Source organism: Asparagus officinalis, chromosome 4 (genome assembly GCF_001876935.1).
Source record: "Asparagus officinalis chromosome 4, Aspof.V1, whole genome shotgun sequence".
Taxonomy (NCBI): Eukaryota; Viridiplantae; Streptophyta; class Magnoliopsida; order Asparagales; family Asparagaceae; genus Asparagus; species Asparagus officinalis.
The window spans coordinates 100,691,802-100,714,596 of record NC_033797.1 but is presented as its reverse complement, the minus strand read 5'-3'; the positions used below and the strand labels follow the sequence as shown (position 1 = coordinate 100,714,596).

The window sequence follows — 22,795 nt, the reverse complement described above, 5'->3', positions numbered from 1 at the left end:
GGTCATGCCATAACACTATTGAAGGAAAGCTGGTCTTTTAGCTACATATTTTTTTCTAAACATGCAATTAAAGTGGAAGAACTCCTGGAACAATCTTTCATATTCCCTTAGATTTAATCTGGAACCTCCAGATGTAGCTATGATGATAAATTTTGTAGAGGAGATAAAATCCATCTTTGAGTTATTGAAAAGTGAAGGACCTTAATGGAAAGCATCCTCAGTTACATACTTACATGCTTATGAATGGAGAATAAGCTTAATAAAAAAAATTATGACCATTTTATAACATTTTTACTTCTAATGGAGACATAATAAGACTTGACTGCTGATATTTTCCTTTTTTTAGAAATTAATGAGAAACAAATAGTAACTAGAGGTACTCATGTGCGACAGGTAAATTTAGTTGCTCAAATGGTACCAATGGAGGAAGAACTTATTTTGCACTTTAGACATTAGTATTAGGGGCGATGCCAGAATTATCCTCCAGCCTCGGAACATACCCATGTCAACTTACATCTCTCAGAGAACAAACACAATATTTCTAAGTAAAATTACCTTAAGATTTTAACTTGAGTATATATGAACAAATTTGTATACTTCCGAGTTCAGACACCAAGTTTCAATAAGTAGTTTGCTTACTTTGAAATGGGACATGCAAAAGTTGGCTTCATGATGGTGTGGTCATCGCAGGAGAAATAGCACAGGACTTTCCATTTCTTCTCAATAGAAGTTGGGCATAACATTAGTTGCAGGTGGCTTAGTGGAGCCTGTTGTTTATTGAGGTTTCATCATTTCCAGGCTCACTGACATATACTCTAAGAGCCTATAGAGAAAGTCGCTAATTTCAGGTGGGGCACTTGCATGACTGGGCTAATATGCCCTCTCCTCTTGACTAGTGTCATATGATTTATTATACCTCACATGATACCCTTTTTCTAGAATCAATATACTATTAACTAAGATGGAAACCTTTCGGTTTAATCATTAGGACTATCATCAGGACTACACCATGGTGATTGGAGTTAATAATTGCATCATCCACTTGCATTAACAATTTATGTACTTCAAGCTTTCTCGTATGCAAAGATTGAGGATTATTGTTTTCAAATTTATTTATTTATAATAATATGCTTTTAATTCATAAAGAGGGCCGGCCTATAATATGTGATTGGATTATTTCATCATGATATTGTCTCATCAGTTTCTACTCATACGTAGAAGAAGAATTTTATGAACCTTACTCCAACAACTAACGTATCTGTTCTATGGTATTGTGGAAGCTAGAACAACTTTCTGCTATCATGTTGAACTATTTTCATTTACCTTTTACAGCAAGTATGCCATTAACAAAACAATTGAGAGTTGCGATTATTGATAGCAATCCTGCTCTGCAGTCTGGAGCTACCCTTAAGAAATCTGAAATACCTGATCCAAGGGTCAGTACTGTGACTCCAGCAACTATTTCCTTTTTCAAAGGTAAACATATCTATGTTTCCTCTGTTTATTGTCTTTTCTTTTTTAAAATTTCGCTGTTCAAAATAATTGTTGGCAGATGAATTCGTGGTTCTTGTGTATTTATTACAAATTAAGCTAAAAAAAAGATAATGATTTAAGTAGTATTCAAGTAGAAACTGATAAAAGTTTCTAAAACAAAGCTGTGACTAGTAAATTCTTGTTTCATTGCCCACAGACTTCTGTCAGGGATAGCGGGGGTGCCCCAAATTTCTTCCAAATATAGAGACGAATTTCCCAGCAACCCTTCCATGCCAAACTATCCCAATGCACACATACGCATACGTACTCCTCACTCAAAGCATATACAGCCCATATGTACGTCAATGCATCTCATAGCAGATGTCATGACAGTAACCAATATGTAGTGGTCCCACATCTGCATGCCATTAATTAATAATTAGTTCAGAAAATGACAAAATTTTAAAATAGACCCTTCTCAAAATTTATTTAGAAATTTATTTACAAAATTCGTCCCGTTTCAGTCACATCAGCCACTACAAATAACAAGGTCGAGAACTGCGTGTAACTAGTTGATGAATTAATATGCACAGCAGCACAGGGTTGCAATTCCAATTAATTAATAAACTTTGCCAATTATACGGGGCTGGAATTAGATATATAGCATTGTTTCTGAAATTACTAGCAAATGTAATTTGGTTGAGTTGGTTAAGGGTATTGGATCAAGTGCTTTAGTTTGTGAAGTGAATGAGTTCGGAGCCCGCACTTATCATTATTAATACCCTTTTTTGGAAGAAAAAAATATTAATTTGATAGAACTAAGATTCGAACCAATGACTTCAAATTACAAAATCGGTCCATCTCACAGCTTGGTTAGCATTTAGAAACTATTGGAAATATAAAGGCAAAATATTTATTGAGTGCTACCTGTTTAATTGTTAATATATATCTTTTAAACACTCGGGGTTTCCAACCCTGTGTAATTAGTATCATTTGATAAATACACGGGTTGACAACCCTGTGCATTACAAAAACACAGTTTTAAAAAGACAACCCAGTTACAGCTCAAGCTGCTGAGGTGGCCGAAAATGGGTCGAATTTTGTAAATAGATTTGAAGTGGGTTGATTTTTTGAATAAATTTTGAAAAGGGTCTTTTTAAAAATTTGTCCTTCAGAAAAATGAATTTGATGCAATGAAGGGTATTTAGGAAATCTTTAACAACTTGCACGAGATTCTTAAAAAGGCAACAGACACCACTAAATTAGGGAAATCATATGTTTTGGTTTTTCGAATCTACATATGACCACTCTTTTGAAGATGTTAACAATCATATACTTGAAAACATTGATAACTTAGACCATCATATACCTTTGATCGAGTAATGCTCAATGACCCCTTACCTCCAAAACTTTGGTCTAGGAAGGAATCCCCTTCAGTAAAGGTTTGCAATCATTCTTGATTAACATCTTCTCATAACTATAAACTATATTCGTTATTATTAATGTTTGACGAATTTTTAGTAGGTTAAAATTAAATTAGAAGTGACAGACTTTTTCTAGGTTATATGATGGCATAAGCTCAATGGAAGTTGACATCCAGCACTAAATATTTGAACATCAATTATAAAGAGCAAAAAAGGAAAGCTTTACTGCATTTTGTTTATGTTATATTTTACGATTCTTTGGAAATATTCTTACATCATTTTAGTACTGACTTAGTGGATTATTCCTGGTTTCATCATTGTTTATCAGCGTCTGTTTTTCTCTAGATATATGCACCAGGCATACAAATACTAGTTAATGAAAGTTTGCATTAAAATGGTTCATGTTAGTTCATCTTTAAATTTAGGTTATTTACGTCTTAAATGTGGTAAGTAATTGTGCAGTTCAAAGTAGATTTCTGTCTTTATATTAGCCGCATGACACTCTGTTTAGTTGTTGGTTTTTTGTGTGCCTTTGAGACTGCTATAATTTACTACAAATCAGGCTGTACCATCGAAGCGCTTTTCCTCACGTTCTGGTCTAGGAACTTGGAGAGTTGCTTGGTGGTTGAAGAAATTAAATTAATGGTCTTCCTATCTATCAACCCACATCAAGTTTTTGAGTGGTGGCCTGACTTACCTGGTCTCCTTAGGAATTTGACCCCATCATCAACCCCTCCTCAGGTTTTAGAACATAGGCTTTTCTTGCTCAGTTCCTTTCGCAGGAGCTCTGCTTTAATTGATGCAGATAAATTATGACTTAAATTGGTATGGTGTTATTCTCTCTCTGAAAGTCTATGATAGCAGTGTATACTATCACTATGGATGTCATAGCTGATTGACATTTCCTTTGTTTGTTCTATTTTTTGTATTGCGGTGTTTGTCTGCTATTGGCGGCATTGCTTGATAATTATATGTGCTATTTTCTTTAAGGGGCTGTTTGGCTAGTCTCCCAGAAGACAGAAAAAAAGGAAATCTGACAAAGAAGCCACCTAAATAGGTTTCAAGTGATTTCCTTTGAAAAAACCCTCTGAAATGGGTTTTCTAGAATTGAATTTAAATCAACCAATGGCAGGGTGCCATCTCATACTTGCTCTTGATTGTGAACCAAATAACAAAAAGAAAAGTGTATAGGAAATGGGTTTTCCTATAACGTGGTTTACTGGTTTTTTGGGCAACCAAACAGGCCCTAAAGTAATGCTGCATGATTGTAGCTTGTATCTTCCCATATGAGAAGCTTTTTTTTTCTTTCAATTTTTTATTTTTTTAATTTTTTTACTGCAGAGGTTGGTGCATGGGAGTATGTGCAACAACAGAGACATGCTTTCTTCGATCAAATGCAGGTTGTTGTTGGATTTAAACTTCTGATATTGTTAACGCTAACTCTATGCACTGAAGCTCAGCAATGTGTTTATTGTAGTAGAATAATTCATACGACTATTTTTGGGCGATTTTCCTAGTGATAAGATGTGTAGTCAGTAGTGAATAACATGATTGAAGATAGTGAGATAGAAAAGTTATGATAAAGAGGATCACATCTCCAAATTTTCTCAAATAGAATTCCTACATTTTGCTTAATTTTGTTTTAGATTACTGTTAATTCCTATATGCTGCTTCCTTTGTTTTATATTACTGTTAATTCAAAATCCTGTCATCCTTACCATCATTGTTATTCCTCTCTCTCTTGGACATTCAATAGCACAAAAATTGATCCAATAAGTTGTATGCCATAGTTCTAGAATATACTACTTACCATGCTCCAATACTTTTAAGCGTAGGTTCTATACATCATTATGTCCTTAAGTAGACATGGATCTTCAATTTGTTTGATACCTTAAGCACCATAAATTTAGAATAGGGACAAAATGTCATGCTAAACAAAAATCATCTCCATAATCGACACATCTCGATTTCTTGAAATCAACTATGATCAGAATTTGATTGATTCAAGAACATGCACATAAAAAGCCACTATACATGTTATAGAGAATCTTCAATTTCACCGAATGAGCATAGTTACAGTAAAGGCTTGCTCACTCAAGTTGGTGTTTTAAGATCAGAATATGTGAAGATTTGGGCACAGTGAGTAATATGTTTTTTCATGTTCCCACTGATTGATATTGCAATATCTGAAAATCCAATATTCCCACCTCCTCCCTTACAAACCCACCCATATATCCACCCACTACACCTTCCATGCAACCCCCAACCCCCCTTCCCGTGCAGTTTGCGTGTGGGGCATGCACGACATGCATGCATGTATTCCAGTACTGATGTATAATTTTTCTCATGTAGGCTTTGTTTTATTTTTACCCATTGCATAGGTTGAAAAATTTCTTTTAATGCTCCCCACAGATTGAAAGTTGTATTCTTCTAATCCCTCCCTCCTACCGTACATACAGACATGTCTATGCATGTGCATTGTTCTTCTATTTTCCCTTTTTGGGTTAAATTTTGTTTGTTTGTTTGTTTGTTTGTTTTTTGTTTTTTTTTTTTGGGGTTGGGGGGTGGGGGTCAGCTGAACTAGCTAAGTCTCTTTTGTCACACTACTTTGTTGACTTTTCTTGTGCATATGTGATGCTTGTTATGGGGGTTGGTGCTCCTGTGCGTTTTTCTTTCATGCTTGCGGGGTGAGTTGGTGGGTGATGTTGGTGGAGTGGTGGGCTGAGGAATCAGGTGAAGGTACTCTGTCTCTTTTGTCAGTACTATGCTGTCTTGAGCTCACCACATTTTGAAGACCAAGCATGAATATGATTTGAAGATATGTTAAAGCCGCGCTTTAACAAAATAATGTAGAAAATAACAAAAAGTAATCACTGGATAAAGTGTCAAACGATAGTATCAGAACTGAACCTGCATTTGCAAGTCGCTGGTGCAGACAATTATTTATAATATGCAGAGAGCTGGATTCTGCATTACAGTAATAAGAGGAAAAAACAAGTTTCATGTTTATATCAAATGAGTTCTATAAGCACCATTCATCTCATTCCAATTGACAAAATTTTGGTTTTGTTTTGTTTTTTTTGTTGGTTTGGGGGGCTGGGGGGGGGAGGGGGGAGGCGGGGCGCGAGGGGGGGGGTACTGGCGGTCTTCTAATTTTTGAAAGATACCTCAATTTACACAGCTATAAACACGACTGCGTGCTCTCATACAAAAACATGCACACACACGAAGATACACAGGCAAGTTGATGCAGGACAGCTTGCTGGTTCTGAGTATTATTGTTAGTTTTAGGAACTTAGGATTAGAATAATGTTGTTTGATTTTTATTTGATATTTGATTAATATTTAGTTAGTTGATTCTCTATTTCGTTAGTTGACTTGTTTGTTTCATTAGTTGTGATTTGTGGTTAGGATTGAGATTTATTTTCTATTGTCAAGTTTCTCTATAAATAACATGTATTCTTTATTTTAGAGGTAGATATTGATGAATGAGATATATGAGCTGAGATTAAGAGTGTGAGTTGCTTTTTATGTGTTTTAGGTACGTGATTTACCTAGGGTGTGAAGCCCAAATTTATCTTTATTGTTTTATTATCAGTGTTCTTTTCTTTTTCTCTTTAAATTAATCCGCCTTCCCATTAAAACAAAGAAAGGTCACTGTTCGCTCAGCACTGTTCACGCGTGTACTGTTCAGCATGTTACTGTTTATCTTGGATTTTTTAATGCTATACCGTTCCCCGTCACAAAGTCTATTGATTTTGTCCATTATTTTTGTCTATAGAATTTCTTTATGGTCTCTTACGCTTGAAAGAATAACTTCAAATGTTCAAGTGTGATGTTGCTGCTGCTATTTTCCCCTTATCTTAGCATAAGCCTTTATTCTACAGTTTTGTAGGTTTGCCAGATGATGAGGGGTTTTTTTAACTTTCAATGAAAATAAACCGCCTTCTGATTCGAAGTAACTTCAATGCAGAGCATGCTTGGGCCCTAAAAAATTGCAACATTCTTTATAAGGTTTATTTTGCTAGTAATACTATAGCTTCGACAACAGTAGTTTTAAATACTTCCCCTAAACCGTGTCAACTTTGAATTGTGAAATGTCATTTTTTCACTGCTCATGAACAGCCTTAAGATATTTTCTACAGCCGCTAAGACTACAATTTGCATGTTTCTTCTATTGGTGAGGAAAAAATTGTTAGGGTATTCATCTGCAATTAATCCTATTTGTGTGAGTATATATTTCCTTTATTTATACTCAAGTAATATATAAGATTTTTAGTATCTGTGGTCTCAGGTAATCAGATTATTTTGGATGAAAATTTTAAGTTTTTCTTAATGGATTCGGATCCTCTCCCAAAAAAATAGTGGAGGCCACTACTTTATAAGAACCATTGATTGCCTAATTGATGGTTATAATTTGTCTTTTGAGTGCAAATTAGTTATGAGTACAATACATGGAGGTATGGTGAGTGCTAAATTTAGAATGATTCTCAATCACTTACAAAATAATAAACTGTTAGTATAAAAAGTAGTGATCTCTCCATTACTTTTTGGTAGTGGAGAGGATCCAAATTCTTTCTTAATTGGGATCATTTCTGTGTTTTGAGTGTTGGACGAGGTCTTATGACATTAATTCTATGACCTTAGTCATGTAACGACTATCTCAAAAGTGGAAAATAGGCAGGTCTCTTGTTGTAGTAACTTCTTTCTGTCGCAGTTTACTCTGTTATATCCTGTATTTTATATGCAGAATAAGCCTAAGAAATGGTGGGGTAGTATTTCATGGCATTGCCCAACACCTTTTCACGTTCCAAGTCATGCCTTGCATTTGGCTGGCATATGACCGAAAACTATTTACTAGTATTTGAATTTACTAAACTTTTATTTTTCCGGAATATTATTTTATACTTTCATCCTTGAAAGGTAGTTTTCTTGATGTATCTTTATAGATGTTAGTGCTATGGGGTTTTACTGTGCTCTTTTGCCAACCTTCTTTTTAGGTATGGGACTATACTGGATTGGGTTATACAAGATATAATGCGAGAGATGTTGGAAAGGAATGCCTTGGGTATGTTCTCTTGGTCACAAGACTGACAACATTTAACATTATAAGTCCTTTATAGTTTATACTGGTTATGTCCTTAGACTAACTTGTGATGCAGTTGCGTGGTAGAGAATAAGGTGCTCTGCAATTCTCTTCTATTGTCCTTGCAGGTATTAGTTTCCTTACACCTCTTCTTGTTTTATTTAACCTAGGTCTTATGGTTTTTTGGATTTCATTGTTGATATGCTGCAGTTATATGATTTTTGAACTCCCTCATAGTGTTTAATAATAGCTTAATTACCGCTGTAGGATACATTATTATTCTTACATATCTTGCTGATGGCCTGAACAACTTTTTTTGATGTAAATTATAAGAGTCCTCAACAGCACAATTAATATCTGATGTTATGGCTCGGTACTCATTCTTGAGTTGAAATTACCATGTTCAATTGTACGATGATGATGTTTTTGCATGGGAATTCACACTTGCAACTTATGAACCAGATCGTCAAACTTATAACTAATAAGAATGGGTATACAAGTTAGCGTTTTGAAAAAACATGTAAATAAATTACTGGCACAAATAATCAAATAATGGCTCAGCGGACTAGCAGTGCGTATTTGTCATATTACTTCAGTAAAATGGCAGGTCTAATAAGCATTTCATCTAGTTGCTTGTGAATAACCACTGTCTCCAGATTGCCTTATTATCCATTTTGTTCAATGTTTCCATCTAGTTTCTTATGCATAGCCACTGTCTCCAGATTGCCCTATTTCCACTTTGTTCAATGTTTCCCAATCTTGATGCAACCTGCTGTTACAACTACTGTGAACGAGTTCTTACGATTTGTTATCTAAGCCTTATCCTTTTTCCATATAATAATCAGGTCCCTTATTCACACACGTGTCAGTATTTAGCGTCAAAACATATCTTGTGATGTATTTTTGGATATTGCAATTAGTTTCTCATTTCTTAACAGAATGCAGATTTCCAGAAGACAATTCACTCTGCTAGATTGATCTCAATGTCTGGATTAGGTACTCAAGCTAGCAGTAACGACACTTTATCGGGAACAATGCCTTCTGACAATACTGTAGAACGGATGCGTCATGGTCGTCTACTGAAGTTGGACCTCAGTGATGGAAAGAGCCTTTATGCAAAATTGGTGGTAATTGTTATTCCATTTCTCAGCTGGTTTTGTTCCTTAGGATAAGATTTCTCTAGAAGAAACTATGGGATTGTGACTGATGTTTGTAGCTATCCGTACATTGTTTTTTGATGCAATTGATAGCTGTCTGTGAAATCTCATTATTAAATACATTCAACTATACTTATTTTATTGGACTCTTAACAGGTTGGAGCTGATGGTGCCAAGTCACGTGTCAGAGAGATAGCTGGAGTGAAGACAACTGCACGGAATTATTCACAAAGTGCAGTCATATGTACAGTTGAACATACAGTTGAAAGCCACTGTGCATGGCAGAGATTTCTTCCTTCTGGCCCTATTGCACTTTTACCTATAGGTGACAAGTTCAGCAACATTGTTTGGACGATGAAGCCTGAGGAATCTTTGGATCGCAAATCCATGAGTGAGGATGATTTTGTAAAAGCTGTCAACAAAGCATTGGATTACGATTACGGTCCCCATCCCCAACCAAGTGTTATTGATCAATATTTAGACACATTTTCTCAGTTTACTGGACAGAGGGCCGCGTCTGCACCAGAATGTTTTCAGGTGCCTCCCAGAGTAATTAATGTAGTCTCAGAAAGAATGGCCTTTCCTTTATCACTGATGCATGCTCATGAATATGCATCAAGAAGAGTGGCACTTATTGGTGATGCAGCACACGCCGTTCATCCTTTAGCTGGTCAAGGAGTCAATTTAGGATTTGGAGATGCTTCATCGTTATCGAAGGTCATTGCTGAAGGTCTCTCAGTGGGTGCTGATATAGGGGAGGTATTCATCCAACTTCTTAATGATTATTATGATTTTAAGAATAGGTCCATCAGTTTACTTAAGAAAAGATCATACATAAATAAATGACGCAGTGCAGAAATTTGAATTTCCCTCCACTTCAGCCTGAACATTGAATATATACTTTGATTAAGTTCAAAGCTACAAAAGTTTTTTCAATAAATTAACCCCTAAAATCATGTCTGTTTCAGTATTAATACCTGAACATTATGGTATTTGCAAGTCAGAACCTCACTAATTTGATTAAGGGAAAAAACGTGCCTCTTACAAGTTTACTTGTTGAAATGTACCCTAATTATCGGAATAGGTTTAACTCAAGTTAAGAACAAGTATATTCTGTCTGGTAAACAGAGAAGCTAATAATTCATCATATTTGTCATTAGATCCCTAGGATAATATAGGTCATGGAGTCAATAGCATCTGTTGTGTCATTTGATTTATCAAGTCCATTTAACCAAAAGAGGATAAATGACATTTAAATACCTAAAGTTTCCCTTGAATTTCACTTAAATACAGTTCAAAATCTTTCTGATAATTATTAATTACCCAACGTTTCTGTGGTTATACACTTAAATACTCAATGTTTTGCAATTGTTTCACATTGCTGCTTGCCTTTAGGTGACTTCAATGTTTTCCAATTGTTTCACATTGCTACTTGCCTTTAGGTGATGTCAGTATATTCTAGGAATATTCTTTTTTGGGTTGCCAAGTGTTATTTTTGTGCGTTATGTACACTTATAGTTGCTTTTATTTACAAAGTATACCCTTATCTCATATGATGCTTTCCACATGCCTTTTTGGTCCCTTTTTACAATTGTAGTTGATTTAATTTACAAGTCCTGCTCTTATCTCATATGATGCTTTTTTCTCTCATATGATGCTTTTTTCTCCCCAACTTTCATTCTTTCTTTACCCTGATAGTTGGTTTAATTTACAAGACACACCCTTATGTTATATGAAGTTTATTTCTCCCTAAATGTTATCTAATTTCATAGTACATTAAAAATTTCCAATTTTTCTGTTATTTTATAGCAAAAAACTTTGTTAAGAATTTAACAATATATTGATTTTCTTTTCTTTACAGTAAAAAACTTTGTTAAGTAGAACTTTGTTAAGTAAAAATTAAAGAGAAAACGTATTTATAGTTAAAAAATAATTTAATTTTTGTTGTCTTTTACAGCAAAAGACTATGGGAAGAATTTAACAAGAATCTAACAAAAATTTAACAAGGCAGCAAAAGACTATGGGAAGAATTTAACAAGAATCTAACAAAAATTTAACAAGGATTTAAAAAGAATTTACAAGGATTAAACACACACAGTTAAGTCAAACATAAATAGTAGTTGTAGCATAACCCCAGATTACAAAGAAATAGGCTTATGGTATAAAGAAGTTGATACCCACTATTTGAAATCGTCAAAACCGTGGCTGACATTGATAATGATATCTAAAAGCTTAGATACGAAGTTCTTGGGCTTTGGTCCATACACATTGTTGTTCTTTTCCGGATATGTAGAATAATCTATTTTTTTACTTAAAGTGGAAATTGTGGACGGAAGGCCGTAAATTCTGTATTGCAAGGTTCGCCTCATATATTGCTACTTTTCACTTGAGTTATGTGATCCTGGTTATCTAAAAATCAATTTCTAAAAGTTTTATGGTGCTATAGATTCCATATAGCATGATTGGTCTCTGCGCCACTTGTGTTGGGTTATAATAGCAAGGATAATGATTATAGTAGAATTTTGTATTATTTATTACGGATAGGAGGGGATGATGGCGAGTAATGTTGATGAAATGTTGATGGAAGATGCACATGTTGATACAAGTTATATATCAATGATAGCTATTTGAGTCTACTTTCTAACGGCACAAATAGATTGTTTATACAAGTTCCATAATGAAAGATATTCACTCTTTACTAGGGCTGCGCACAATTTCTGAAATAGGGTGACAAGTTCTTTTTGCTACTTTATCTAACTTGTTAAGATATCACATGAAATATAAATACAGAAAAGTTCATATTCACATGTAGATATATTTATGTAGTTTTTAATTATTTAAACGATACATTTTTATGAGCACTACAGCAAAGGATATGCGCGATTTATTACAAATACGCATAAGTTGAGCTGGACTGGTACCTTACAGTTACTGTATTAGACTAATCTGGGTACAAATCAACAGCAAAATTTATGTAAATTTTTATTAGAATGTTATACTATTTGTCTACTTGCTAACACAACAAACAGTTTAGATATACGGGTCTTAGATAGTGAGATAGGAGGTTTTACTACAAGGGCGCAGAAAATTGGTACTTTGATACCCTAATTGTGTTATTGAACAATTCATCCTGTCACGAATCTTTCTTGAACTATCCTAGAACTTTTTTTTATAATTTTACTTCCTTATCTAAACAAAAACTTCTAATATAGTTTTATTTATTTAATTTTGTGAATGAATGCTATAAAGAAAATGAACATAACAGTCAAATTTAAAGTGAAATTCCATTCCTTGATAAGATTCACTTTTCCTCCTCATTTACTTACAACCTTCAACTAGGAGCTTCAATTTGTAGAAGTTCGCGAAGTACTTAAGTGCTAAAATTTGGAAAATTTTTGGATTGAAGGATCGGTTACAAGGAGTAAGATGGAGGGTGGAGAGATGTATGTGAAGAGAGTATGCATTACTCTCTAGGTTGAAGGGATACTGATATGGGTGCGGAGATGAACATGAGACACGACAAATTTGTAAAAGGTAGGATACAAGGACACGTATACACAAACAACACACGTAGTTACACAATACTTGGTACGTAGAGGGTCGTGGCACGAATTCGGGTACGTAAGTCGCCACTTAGAAAGTTTGAATTCGATGGGGATAGCTTGCTTTAGTATGCAAGGTCAGGCAGTGGTACTTTGTCGAAGTTTTTTGTCAGCATGCTTACCATTTTTCAAAGTGTATAGTGGAAAACTAGAAACTAGAAAGCTAATTACGCATTTCAATATTTTCATTCAAAATACTTAAATGCTTCGTTTTTATGGAGTTTATGTTTTGTTCTATTTTTCTTTTCACATAGTTCATATTGGGATCATGATATCATTTCACGTTTTAGTAACATAAGGATTTAGTAAAGTCATTGACTCATATTCTATTGTGCGCCTCGCTTTACTCAATTACACACATTGCATTGCATATTGCGTATGTACATTTAAAGGGACTTTGCAGCCCACTTATAAGCGGTACACCAATTTTGGAGAACAAATTCGTGTATTGATGGGAATTAGTTTGCAAATGTCTAGGTATCAGTTCGTAGAAACTATACGACGGTGCGAGGGGAGGTCCAGAGAATCGTGTGTGTGTATACACACACACACACACATTAGAGTAAACATTGAATTAAAATACATATAACATATGTATGTTTCTTTTACTATCTATAATAATTAATAATCTAATAAAATCAAACTAAGGATTAAGGTTTAACAATAAAAGTTTAGTTTTGATAGCATGAGATATGATGAGTACTTTTTAAAACTTGAACTAATGGGTTTTGGTTTTCGGGTTCAAAAATCTATTAGTTTTGAGCTCGATATACCAAGGAAACTAGTTTAGGGTTACCAGTAATAAGTAAAGGGGGTTTTGTTTTGAACCATACGTGTCCATGGTGTGTCCGCATTGAATCTGTGTCCGACACATATACAACACCTAAAACGAAGTGTCCGGGTAACTTAGGTTACTCTCTTTATTTATCCCTTGTTTAATCCAACTTGCTAGGTGTCAATCATAAGGAGGTCCTGAGTTTTAGATAATGCTCTTTTCTTAACACATCAATGATGATGTGTCATAACTTAATTTGCTATTCCTTAATTAATCTCTAATATAATGTTTAGTGCAGCACAATCTTACAATTTGATACAAAGGATGTTCTATTATCATGATTACCTACTTAGATTATTCTCTTTCATCCAACTACAACTTTATATCCTACTCTTCTAGCAGTATCTTTTGCAACATAACATGTTATATATTCACCTGATAATAGTATATCGATTCATATATGCTTGCTGTTAAATATTCGGGCTCCCAAAATTTCACTCACTAGCCGTAATTGAATCGTGTCACCGTATCATATGAAAGTTTTAAAATATTAACTTGTTATTAAATATTGTAAATGGATAAACTATTGGAAAACTTGGTGGCTTTACAATAATGATCTCACCAATATAAGTCATGAAGGCTTAACAAACAATTTAAAATTACTTCAAGTTTTAAAAAGAAAATACTCTCAGACTATAATAAATTCTTATTGAAATAACGTAAGTTATGTTGAAATAATGTATAATTATTACGTGTCTGATATATTTCAAAAGGTTACTTAACGTTTAAGGTCCGTTAGGTTACATAACGCAAATTAAATGATTACTTAATCGATTTTTTTCTACGATAAGATTCATGTAGTTGGTCACAAGATTTTGGGATAAAAGCTTTTTTTGTAAGATTGGACCTTTATTTTTCCAGTTGTCTCTTGGGTTATGCATGTTAGCGATCTTAAGATAAATTTGTAATAGTTTATGGATTGTGGCAGGAGTAGATGATGTGCTATAGTCTATAGATTCTATATAGCAAGATTTTTCTCTCTGTGTCACTTGCGCTGTGTTATGTATGGTTTTATTGTGGATTCTAGGAAAGTTTTGTATGGTTTTTTTGGATCGAGTGGAGGGTGACAAACACTTTATATAATGATACATGGATGCAGTGTTCCTCACAAGAAATGGAGCTATCAAACTATCAATGTATAAACTATTCATTATGACTTTTAAGCAACTTAGAGATATTAATTACGTAGGATGTGTATAAATAGAAAATAAAGATGGTCAGGTTATATATAAAAGATAGGAGAAAGTTCACTTCTTCTCTGCCCATAATAGAGGATGAGACTAGTCATTGACCCAATAATTGATAATATTAGTGGAAATTGGAGATTTTGGGCATTGTATGGAGAAATCTGTCAGACTTTCTCAATCTTTATGAAGTTAGGACTGCAACCTTGAACTTGAAATTTTTGAATTTGCATATGATTACCTACTTAAAGATCAAACAAGACACGAGATAGAAATGGACACATACATGTATATTAGATTCCAATAATGACACACATAAGGAAATTCTTTAGTTTTCTTCTATATCAACAATTTTTGTTGGGCATATATATAATTCTTGTGTGGCAACGGTGAATAGCGGTGAGGCTAAGATGGAAGGAAAACAGACATAATCAGGATCGATCTATTCATTCTAACATCTGGAAGTTAAAAAACATTAGTTCATCTCTTTCCTTGTATTGTTGTAACGCTAGGAGTTTTGGGGAAGTTTGGGGTTAATGTGAAATCTTTTTCTAACTTGATCCACCTTTTTTAATTTTCGTATAATTTTATTTGTAATATATTTACACAGTACATGGTACGTAGCGGGTGATGATACGAATTTGGGTCCGCAATTCGCCACTTAGAAAATTTGGATTCGATGGAGGGTAACGTCCATTGGTATGTAAGTACGGTTAGTGGTACTTCGTAAAAGTTTTTTGGGTGCCCTTATCTTTCCAAAGTGTATAGTAGAAAACTAGAAACTAGAAAGCTAATTATGCATTTTAATATTTTTTATTCAAAATACTTAAATACTTCTTTTTCATGGAGTTTATTCTTTTGTTCTGTTTTTCTTTTCACATAGCTCGCGTTGGAGTCATGGCTTCATTTCACGTTTTATTAACATAGGTATTTATTAAAGTCATTGATTCATATATTCTATTGTGAGCCTCCCTTTACTCGATTGTGCATGTTGCATTGCGTTTTGCACATGTCACTTGAAAGGGCAAGGATTCTCTACATCCTTGATTGTACAGAACTACAATTGTTTATGTGGATTGATAGCTTTGGCTCATTCAGTGGGCCCCATAATTAAAAGAATTTTTTATATAATGTACATGATAAAATATCATTCATTGGGTCTACTGAGTGAGGAGTTGTGATTGGTGAGTTGTAGATGTTCTCTACAACCAAGGATGTAGATGATCTCTACCCCACTTAGAAGGGACTTTGCAGCCCTCATACTTATAAGCAGTACGCCAATTTTTGAGAACAAATTTGTGTATTGGAGGGAATCGGTTCGCAAATGCATTGGAATATGTTTCAGAAAAATGTACGACGTCGCGGAGGGGGGGGGGGGGTGGTGAGGCTTCCGAAGGAATCACACAAATACCCATTTCTATGATAGAAAGTATACACCTACGTTACATGATACCATGGTTTAGCTTCAACCTCACTCAACTATCTTGCACATTTATTCTGTATTTTGGTTGATAGTTGTTAAAAGGTGCGATTCTCCTTCATCTAGGCCGTCAAGATATTACGCGCAGTAGATTCCGGGAGTTTCTGTGAACCTTCTTCTAACTATTCCCAATGTATATAATTCTGTATCACACTTCCTAGTTATTCAATCAAGTGGGCTCCTCTCTTTGACAACTGCATGATCTTTAAAAAAATAGAAAATAAATAAAAGAAGAGTAGGAGAAGGGTTGGGCCTTTGATATACTATGGCCACACAAGATGTTGATGGAAGTGGATATTCACAGGGCCTTCACCACAGTAGTTGAGCAAGTCATCTTGATGGTGATTGCTATCAGTTTAAGTACTCTAGGAGATCCCAGGTCTAAAAGAGGTATATATGTGTTTTTCTATGTGTTGACATAAAACTTGGAATAAATCTGACCCAACCTCGTTAATGAATTCAATCTTACAGAGGATAACCCACTTGATGCAAGATGTTAGTGGATGCAACTCTTTTTACACCTCAGGATGTGGAAATATGGACAAGAAATACCTTATTTGTATAAATTAAGGTTAACAAACTTGCTGTAAGTTACAATTGAAGGAAGTTGAAGTTGTCTTCAGTACATATTAAAGACCTACAAATGGTGACGCAAAAAGATGTCACCAGTGCGCATACTATGGTGCAGACGTGCATATACCTTAGCTGTTTAGTTATTTTTCTTGTATTGCTTTTTATGATAATGGAAGATATACGCATGCTCTGTTTCTTCATGCAGCTCTCGTTGCTGAAGAGGTATGAGAAGGAGAGGAAAGCAGCTAATGTGGCCATGATGGCAATTCTCGATGGCTTTCAGAAGGCTTACTCTGTTGATCTCGGACCCCTCAATGTCCTGAGGGCCGCTGCATTCCATGGTGCTCAATATATTGAGCCACTCAAAAGAAATATAATTTCATACGCGACGGGCGAGAAAAAATGGCCTCTTTTTTCTTGAAATTGGAAGAATCTGAAAAGCTCATGAAAAATCACTGTTCTTCGTTCAAGGTGAAAAGCTCTTTATTTGGTGATTTAGGATCAAATGTGATGTATGTGGTTAGTAAAAAGGAAGCGCTGATTGTTGTTATCTAGGGTCTTTGGAGAGGAAGAAAATGCTTAGATTAGTATCTAAAATAAAAGGGAAAGTTCAGTAAGGCGTTGTACGTAAATCTGAAGGTCATATTTTATGGATATCTCTCGCATGTCCATTTTAGTTCTCTGTTAAAATTCTTATGCTAGTTACATAAATTGTTTAAAATTATGAGAATAACTTTAGTGTTGTGAATTTGTTTAGATATGGTATTAACTTCATAATGTAGTAGTTTTGTCATTCAGGTCCAAATTTCTCTTCCTGGTTTCTTTAAAATATCAAATGTTGAAAGCAACAAGCCAAGAAGTCTCAGCTCCAGATGAACCTGTGGATCACATCCAGCGCGAAGCTCTGCAAGCAAGGAAGCTTATTTCAGAATCTTACATCCACACAGATAATTTTCTTGAGGAGGTTTCACAACTAAAAGTTCACCATAGTAGGAAATGACAAAAATCGATTTTCTTTTAATTTCCTTTTTGTTATTTATTTATAAAAGAGGGATGTGGCGCCTGTCGCGTGTACATATTGTTATTTCATAATTTGGAAACATCCATGTAACTTGAGAAACATGTATATGACAAGGCACAAGCGGGGTTTTCCTCTAATTTTTTCATCTCATCCCCCAAAGAGGAATCTTGCGCTACGGAGAGAAGGAAAAAAAAAGTTCAAAAATACCCTCCTATCTTCTCCCTTATCCCTCCTTACCTATTCTACGCCCCGCCTCCATCCTCCTCCCTCCACATCCACTCGACGTTCACCCTCGTCGCTTCTGTGCAAGCCATGGTTGAGTTGAGAGAGGAGGGTAAGGTGGGACAAAGCGGGGTGTGCGAGGAGGAAGAAGAAAGGAGGGTGGAGATTGATGGATGGAGGGTGGGGGTTGAGTGAATAAGGAGGAAGAAGAAAGGAGGATAGTGGGGATATTTTATGTGGTTCGGATAATAAATTGCACAGAAATTCCACTTGGTTGATTGAAAGCTGAACTCATTTATAAGATGATTTGTATATGGAAAATATTGAAGAAGGTTATTTATTTTCGAAGGTAGTTCTCATTAAAAAAAAAGAAAGGCGTAAGAAGGAAAAGGGTGGCACAATTGTAACTTTTTAGAACTTCAGGTGTATATAATTGTAGCAAAATATCATGCGACTGCTCACATGAGAATATTCATATAATATTTTAATGGTTATTGGGCATCAATGCGCAATATTTTAAAATTTTAGGGCATTTAAGCGCAATGTTTAGAAACTTTAGAGCATTTAAGTGCAATGTTTTACAACCGAAGGTATTAAAATGCATCAATGGTGAAACTATAAGGCATGTCTCCACAACCTACTATTCTAGTTGACATGAAATTTACTCTCCTCTTGAACTAATGGACCCCGGTACTTATACGCTTTTCCTAAAGAAGAACTAATTTCTCCGTTTGCTCTCCACTGGGGAAAAAGTAGTACAAATAATTGAGCTAAAACTCAAAATAAGCAAATTAATAAATAGGGGGTTTTCCATGAAAACTACTTCGAAATAGGTATAATTAATAAAAATTATTTTTGGAGTTTTGTGTATATATAAATTATTTTATAAATAAGTTTAGTTTTCAATAAATGAACCATTTTTTATCTAATCAATTAATATATTTACTAATCTAAACTATCCTCATTAACTACATATCTTGTTGGGGAACACGTATTAGACACATATAATTAATGTGTATAGTTTGGATATTGTTGATGTCGGTCATCAAACACGGGGTTATCTGAGAGTTTGTGGAGTGATTAGGGTCCTCTAACTCCTTCTGATAAGTGGTTCTGGTGATTGTTGTTCTTCTCTGTACACTAAGGAACTTATAAGAGGGCGAAGTTGGGTTCTCCGACTGTTCCTCCGACGATCAAATCAATATTTGATATTGAGTGGAAAAAATAGAGTTAGTTCTCCGTTACGTAAAAAATGTCAGAGAGAGTTACCTCATGCAGTGCCGCTCCTTTTATAGTAGGTTTGAGGGGGCAAGAATGTAACTTGGGCCGAGTCCAGCTAGGCGGTTGAGTCATCAGACATGTGCTATGTGTCAGTTGCTGAATGAGGTGAGTCACCTGGTCATTTATTGTGGGAATGACAGCAGGCGATTGGTGCTGACTGGGTCCGGTGAGTCATAAAGACTATGGGGGCTAGAGTAATAATGATGTTGTCAGGGCAGTTAATGCGAGAGTAGTCGGCTGGCGAGGGGTTCAAGGTAAATGTGACTCCTCAGGTCCAGGGCTGAGAAGTACTGCCTTTTGACTCGGTTACGCGAGATGTCGGCCAATCAAGTCGGCCGTACCGAGTCGGATGTTATAATGGTTTTGAATTAGTTTGGTCAAGCAGAGCGTAAGACACGTGTAGACTTATCTGTGAAGATTAATATTTAGTATCTTTAGTGATCATAACAGATATTAAATGAGCAAAAATTGACAATAAATGATGGATCGAAAACTTATAAAATAGTTTAGGTATGAAGAAACTTCAACGTGGGTTTTGCCGATGGAACCTCTTTTAAAGATGGCTTTCATAAAAAAATGCAAACTACAAAAATTCACTGCAACGTCCACTTTAAAATCGATGATAATGGACCCGGTTAAACTTTCTTTTTCCACGTTTTCCTAATGCGAGAAAATATCTACAGCGGCCCAAAAGCATTTTTAATCTCAGCCGTGAGAGAAGGGAACGAGATTCCAAAAAAAAAAAAAACAAGAAGGTGGGACCCAACAACTATTAACAGCAGTCGACAAAACCTGAGCTTAAAGCAAAAAACGAGGCAAAGGAGAGAGAAAGAGGATGGGCTCCTCATCCTCAGATCCTCTCCTCCTCCGCCGTCCGTTGGCCCGGCGTCGTTGACTTCGCGACGACCCGCCGGCAATCAACCGCCGATCCACCACCGGGCGCGATGACCTTCCCGCGCTCTTCCAATCGATCGTGGCGCTTCTCTCACAATCCATTTCCGATTTTTTTATTGATTGATTGATTGATTGGAGATTGATGATGACGATGATAGTGATGCAGGCCGTTGAGGTGCGGCGGAGGAGGTTCGCGTTTATGGGATTTCGTCAACCTCGATATCAGACGCTCACCGCAACTGCGACGCAACGGCCGAAGGACTGCGGCGGCGGTCAACGCGTGGTCGCGGGTGGCTATGATGACGCCGCTGTTTGGACGCGGTCGTCTGCGGATATCGTGTCTGGGTCGGTATCGGACCATCGTCATCGCGTCTCTGCTCTACGTTCTGGTCAGTTTGGTTTTTTCGCGGTCTGAGGGACTTGCAATTTCGATTTTTATTGATTGGTTTTCAAATTAGGCGCTCAAAATCATTGAAAGTGTTATGCGGTACCTCTGTTATTGATTTTTTTTAAGGCGCTTCTATTTATGTTTTCAAGCAGATTGAAACTGCTATTACTTTTAAAGGGATTCTTTTAGAAGCAATCTGATGATACTTTTAAAAGCAACTTCTGTTTTCTTTAGTTTATTAAATCTTTAAAATTTGAGAATGTTTGGGTGATTTTTTCCGATATTGGTCCATTAAATCTTTAAAATTTTAAATTAGTCGCTCAAATCGTTGAAATTGTTATGTAGTCCCTCTGTTTGGTTAGTAGTTGTTTACTACTTCCTATACGGAATGAATTATATTTCTATCTCAATTAGTTACTGCCCATAATAACTTCCCCAAAAAAGTTTTAGAAATTAGTTTTAAACGGGTCTAGAAACTCAATTGTAGCTATTGTATCCTGGTTTTGTAATAGTAGGAAAACATTGTCTTCAGTGAGGCATGTACCTAAAACAATCCACTGAAGGATCTAAGAGATCAAATAAAAATGAGAAAATAATAAGATTTATTGTCACATTTTTTGTATGCTTATTAAGGCAGCTTTTGTTGCATAGCGCATAAAAGTTTAGAAATTGATTGCTTAGAATTAATAATCTAAGTACCAACACTTGTCACCAAAATTGATGTTAAGGAAAAAAAAAAAACAAGTATGCTTGTATCTGCCTAGTGAGAAATACTTCTTTCACTTATTTATTAAATGCAGTAATTAACCCTATAATCCCCCCCCCCCCCCCCCCCCCCCCCCCAACCAACCTCTCTCACCCCTCCCACACACACAACACACACACTTCGACACCACACACACAACACCCCCAACAAGCACGCGCTGTGGCGGATCTATATGTAACATTGGGGAGCAGTTGCACCCCTAATTTTATGAAATTTACATTCCAAACCCTTCTAAGATACAATTTGCTCCCCGTAACTTAAAGTTATTTGCATCTCATTTGAATTTTAGCCCATTTAAGTTAGGAATTTAACCTATTTGTCCACATGTTGTTTTGTCATATTATATTTTAGTTTTTGGATGATAGATATTTATAGTCCGGCCCCCAAGAAAGGTTTTCCGGATCTGCAACTGTGCAGTACACCCACATGTATGTATCATGTGTATGTACATGAATGTTCACGTAGAAAATGGTGGATAATCTTTGAATACAGCTACCCTTATCTTACATGTGCAAATTCCTAGAATAGTTTCAAATTATATCTTCTTGAAATGCTTCTAGATTATCCATATTTTATCATTATTCGTGTAATATAACTGCCACAAACTTCCTCTTTGTAAACATAGGCATATTGATAGTTCAGCTATCCATGCTCAACGAGAACAAATAATGATTCAAACAGATATCAACAATGCAAACAGATTTAAATGAGGCATCTCTCCACCCATACTGAATTAGTAGATAGTTAATAAAATCACAAAGAATATATGAGCAACATGGTTCATCTTAAGTTACATAGTACCATCTTTAATTTATATATCAGGTTCAAAAACTAAAAATTGCATCTCTTTTATTTCAAGTCCAGCGTGCCATCATAGTTTTTAAAATTTTCTTCACTTTTTATTTCAACATCATTGTTTAGAAGTTTCTTATATTTGTTACACAGGGTTTAGGAATGCTAACCTTATCAGCAGTAATGCCTTCATTCCATTCACCCAAATGCGATGGACCCTTCACCTCTTCAGATTGCTCTGATCCAACCCAATTCCAAACTACCTTCTTCTTCCTCGTCATGTATCTAGTGGCATTTGCTCAAGGCGGCCATAAACCCTGCGTTCAGGCATTTGGTGCTGATCAGTTCGATCAGAATGATCCTGAGGAATCCATAGCCAAGAGCTCCTTCTTCAATTGGTGGTATTTTTCTATGTGTGGAGGCACAGCCATCACTCTCTGGGCCTTGAACTATATCCAGGACAATATCAGTTGGGGTCTTGGATTTGGAATCCCTTGCGTTACGATGATGCTTGCTCTTCTTGTGTTTTTACTTGGGACCAAGACGTATCGGTTTTATGTCTTGGAGGAGGAAAGCCCATTTATGAGAATGGGAAGAACTATGGCAGGCATGGTGAG

At 35.6% G+C, this 22,795-nt stretch overlaps 2 protein-coding genes across 5 annotated transcripts in view; both read left to right on the top strand.

The window, feature by feature from the left end:
• LOC109837906 (ubiquinone biosynthesis monooxygenase COQ6, mitochondrial) overlaps positions 1-17,936 on the top strand; it is a 21,540-nt gene extending 3,604 nt beyond the window's left edge. The window contains exons 4-11 of one of the 4 annotated variants that reach the window (XR_002246497.1): positions 1,333-1,476; positions 4,239-4,297; positions 7,898-7,965; positions 8,060-8,111; positions 8,922-9,110; positions 9,297-9,899; positions 17,020-17,285; positions 17,613-17,936. Coding sequence is in view for 2 of the 4 variants with exons in the window: in XM_020406288.1 (XP_020261877.1) it covers positions 1,333-1,476; positions 4,239-4,297; positions 7,898-7,965; positions 8,060-8,111; positions 8,922-9,110; positions 9,297-9,899; positions 17,020-17,235 (1,331 nt within the window). In the remaining 2 variants the exon portion in view is untranslated. Of the gene's footprint in view, positions 1-1,332; positions 1,477-4,238; positions 4,298-7,897; positions 7,966-8,059; positions 8,112-8,921; positions 9,111-9,296; positions 9,900-15,388; positions 15,467-17,019; positions 17,571-17,596 lie in introns of those variants that run through there. The other 3 variants (XR_002246498.1, XM_020406288.1, XM_020406290.1) reach the window with 3 other exon arrangements.
• LOC109839092 (protein NRT1/ PTR FAMILY 5.10-like) overlaps positions 20,527-22,795 on the top strand; it is a 13,355-nt gene continuing 11,086 nt past the window's right edge. Inside the window, 2 exon segments of the mRNA XM_020407528.1 lie at positions 20,527-20,621; positions 22,332-22,795. The exon segment at positions 22,332-22,795 is cut by the window's right edge and continues 4 nt beyond it. Coding sequence (XP_020263117.1) covers positions 20,532-20,621; positions 22,332-22,795 — 554 coding nt within the window. The 5' untranslated portion in view covers positions 20,527-20,531.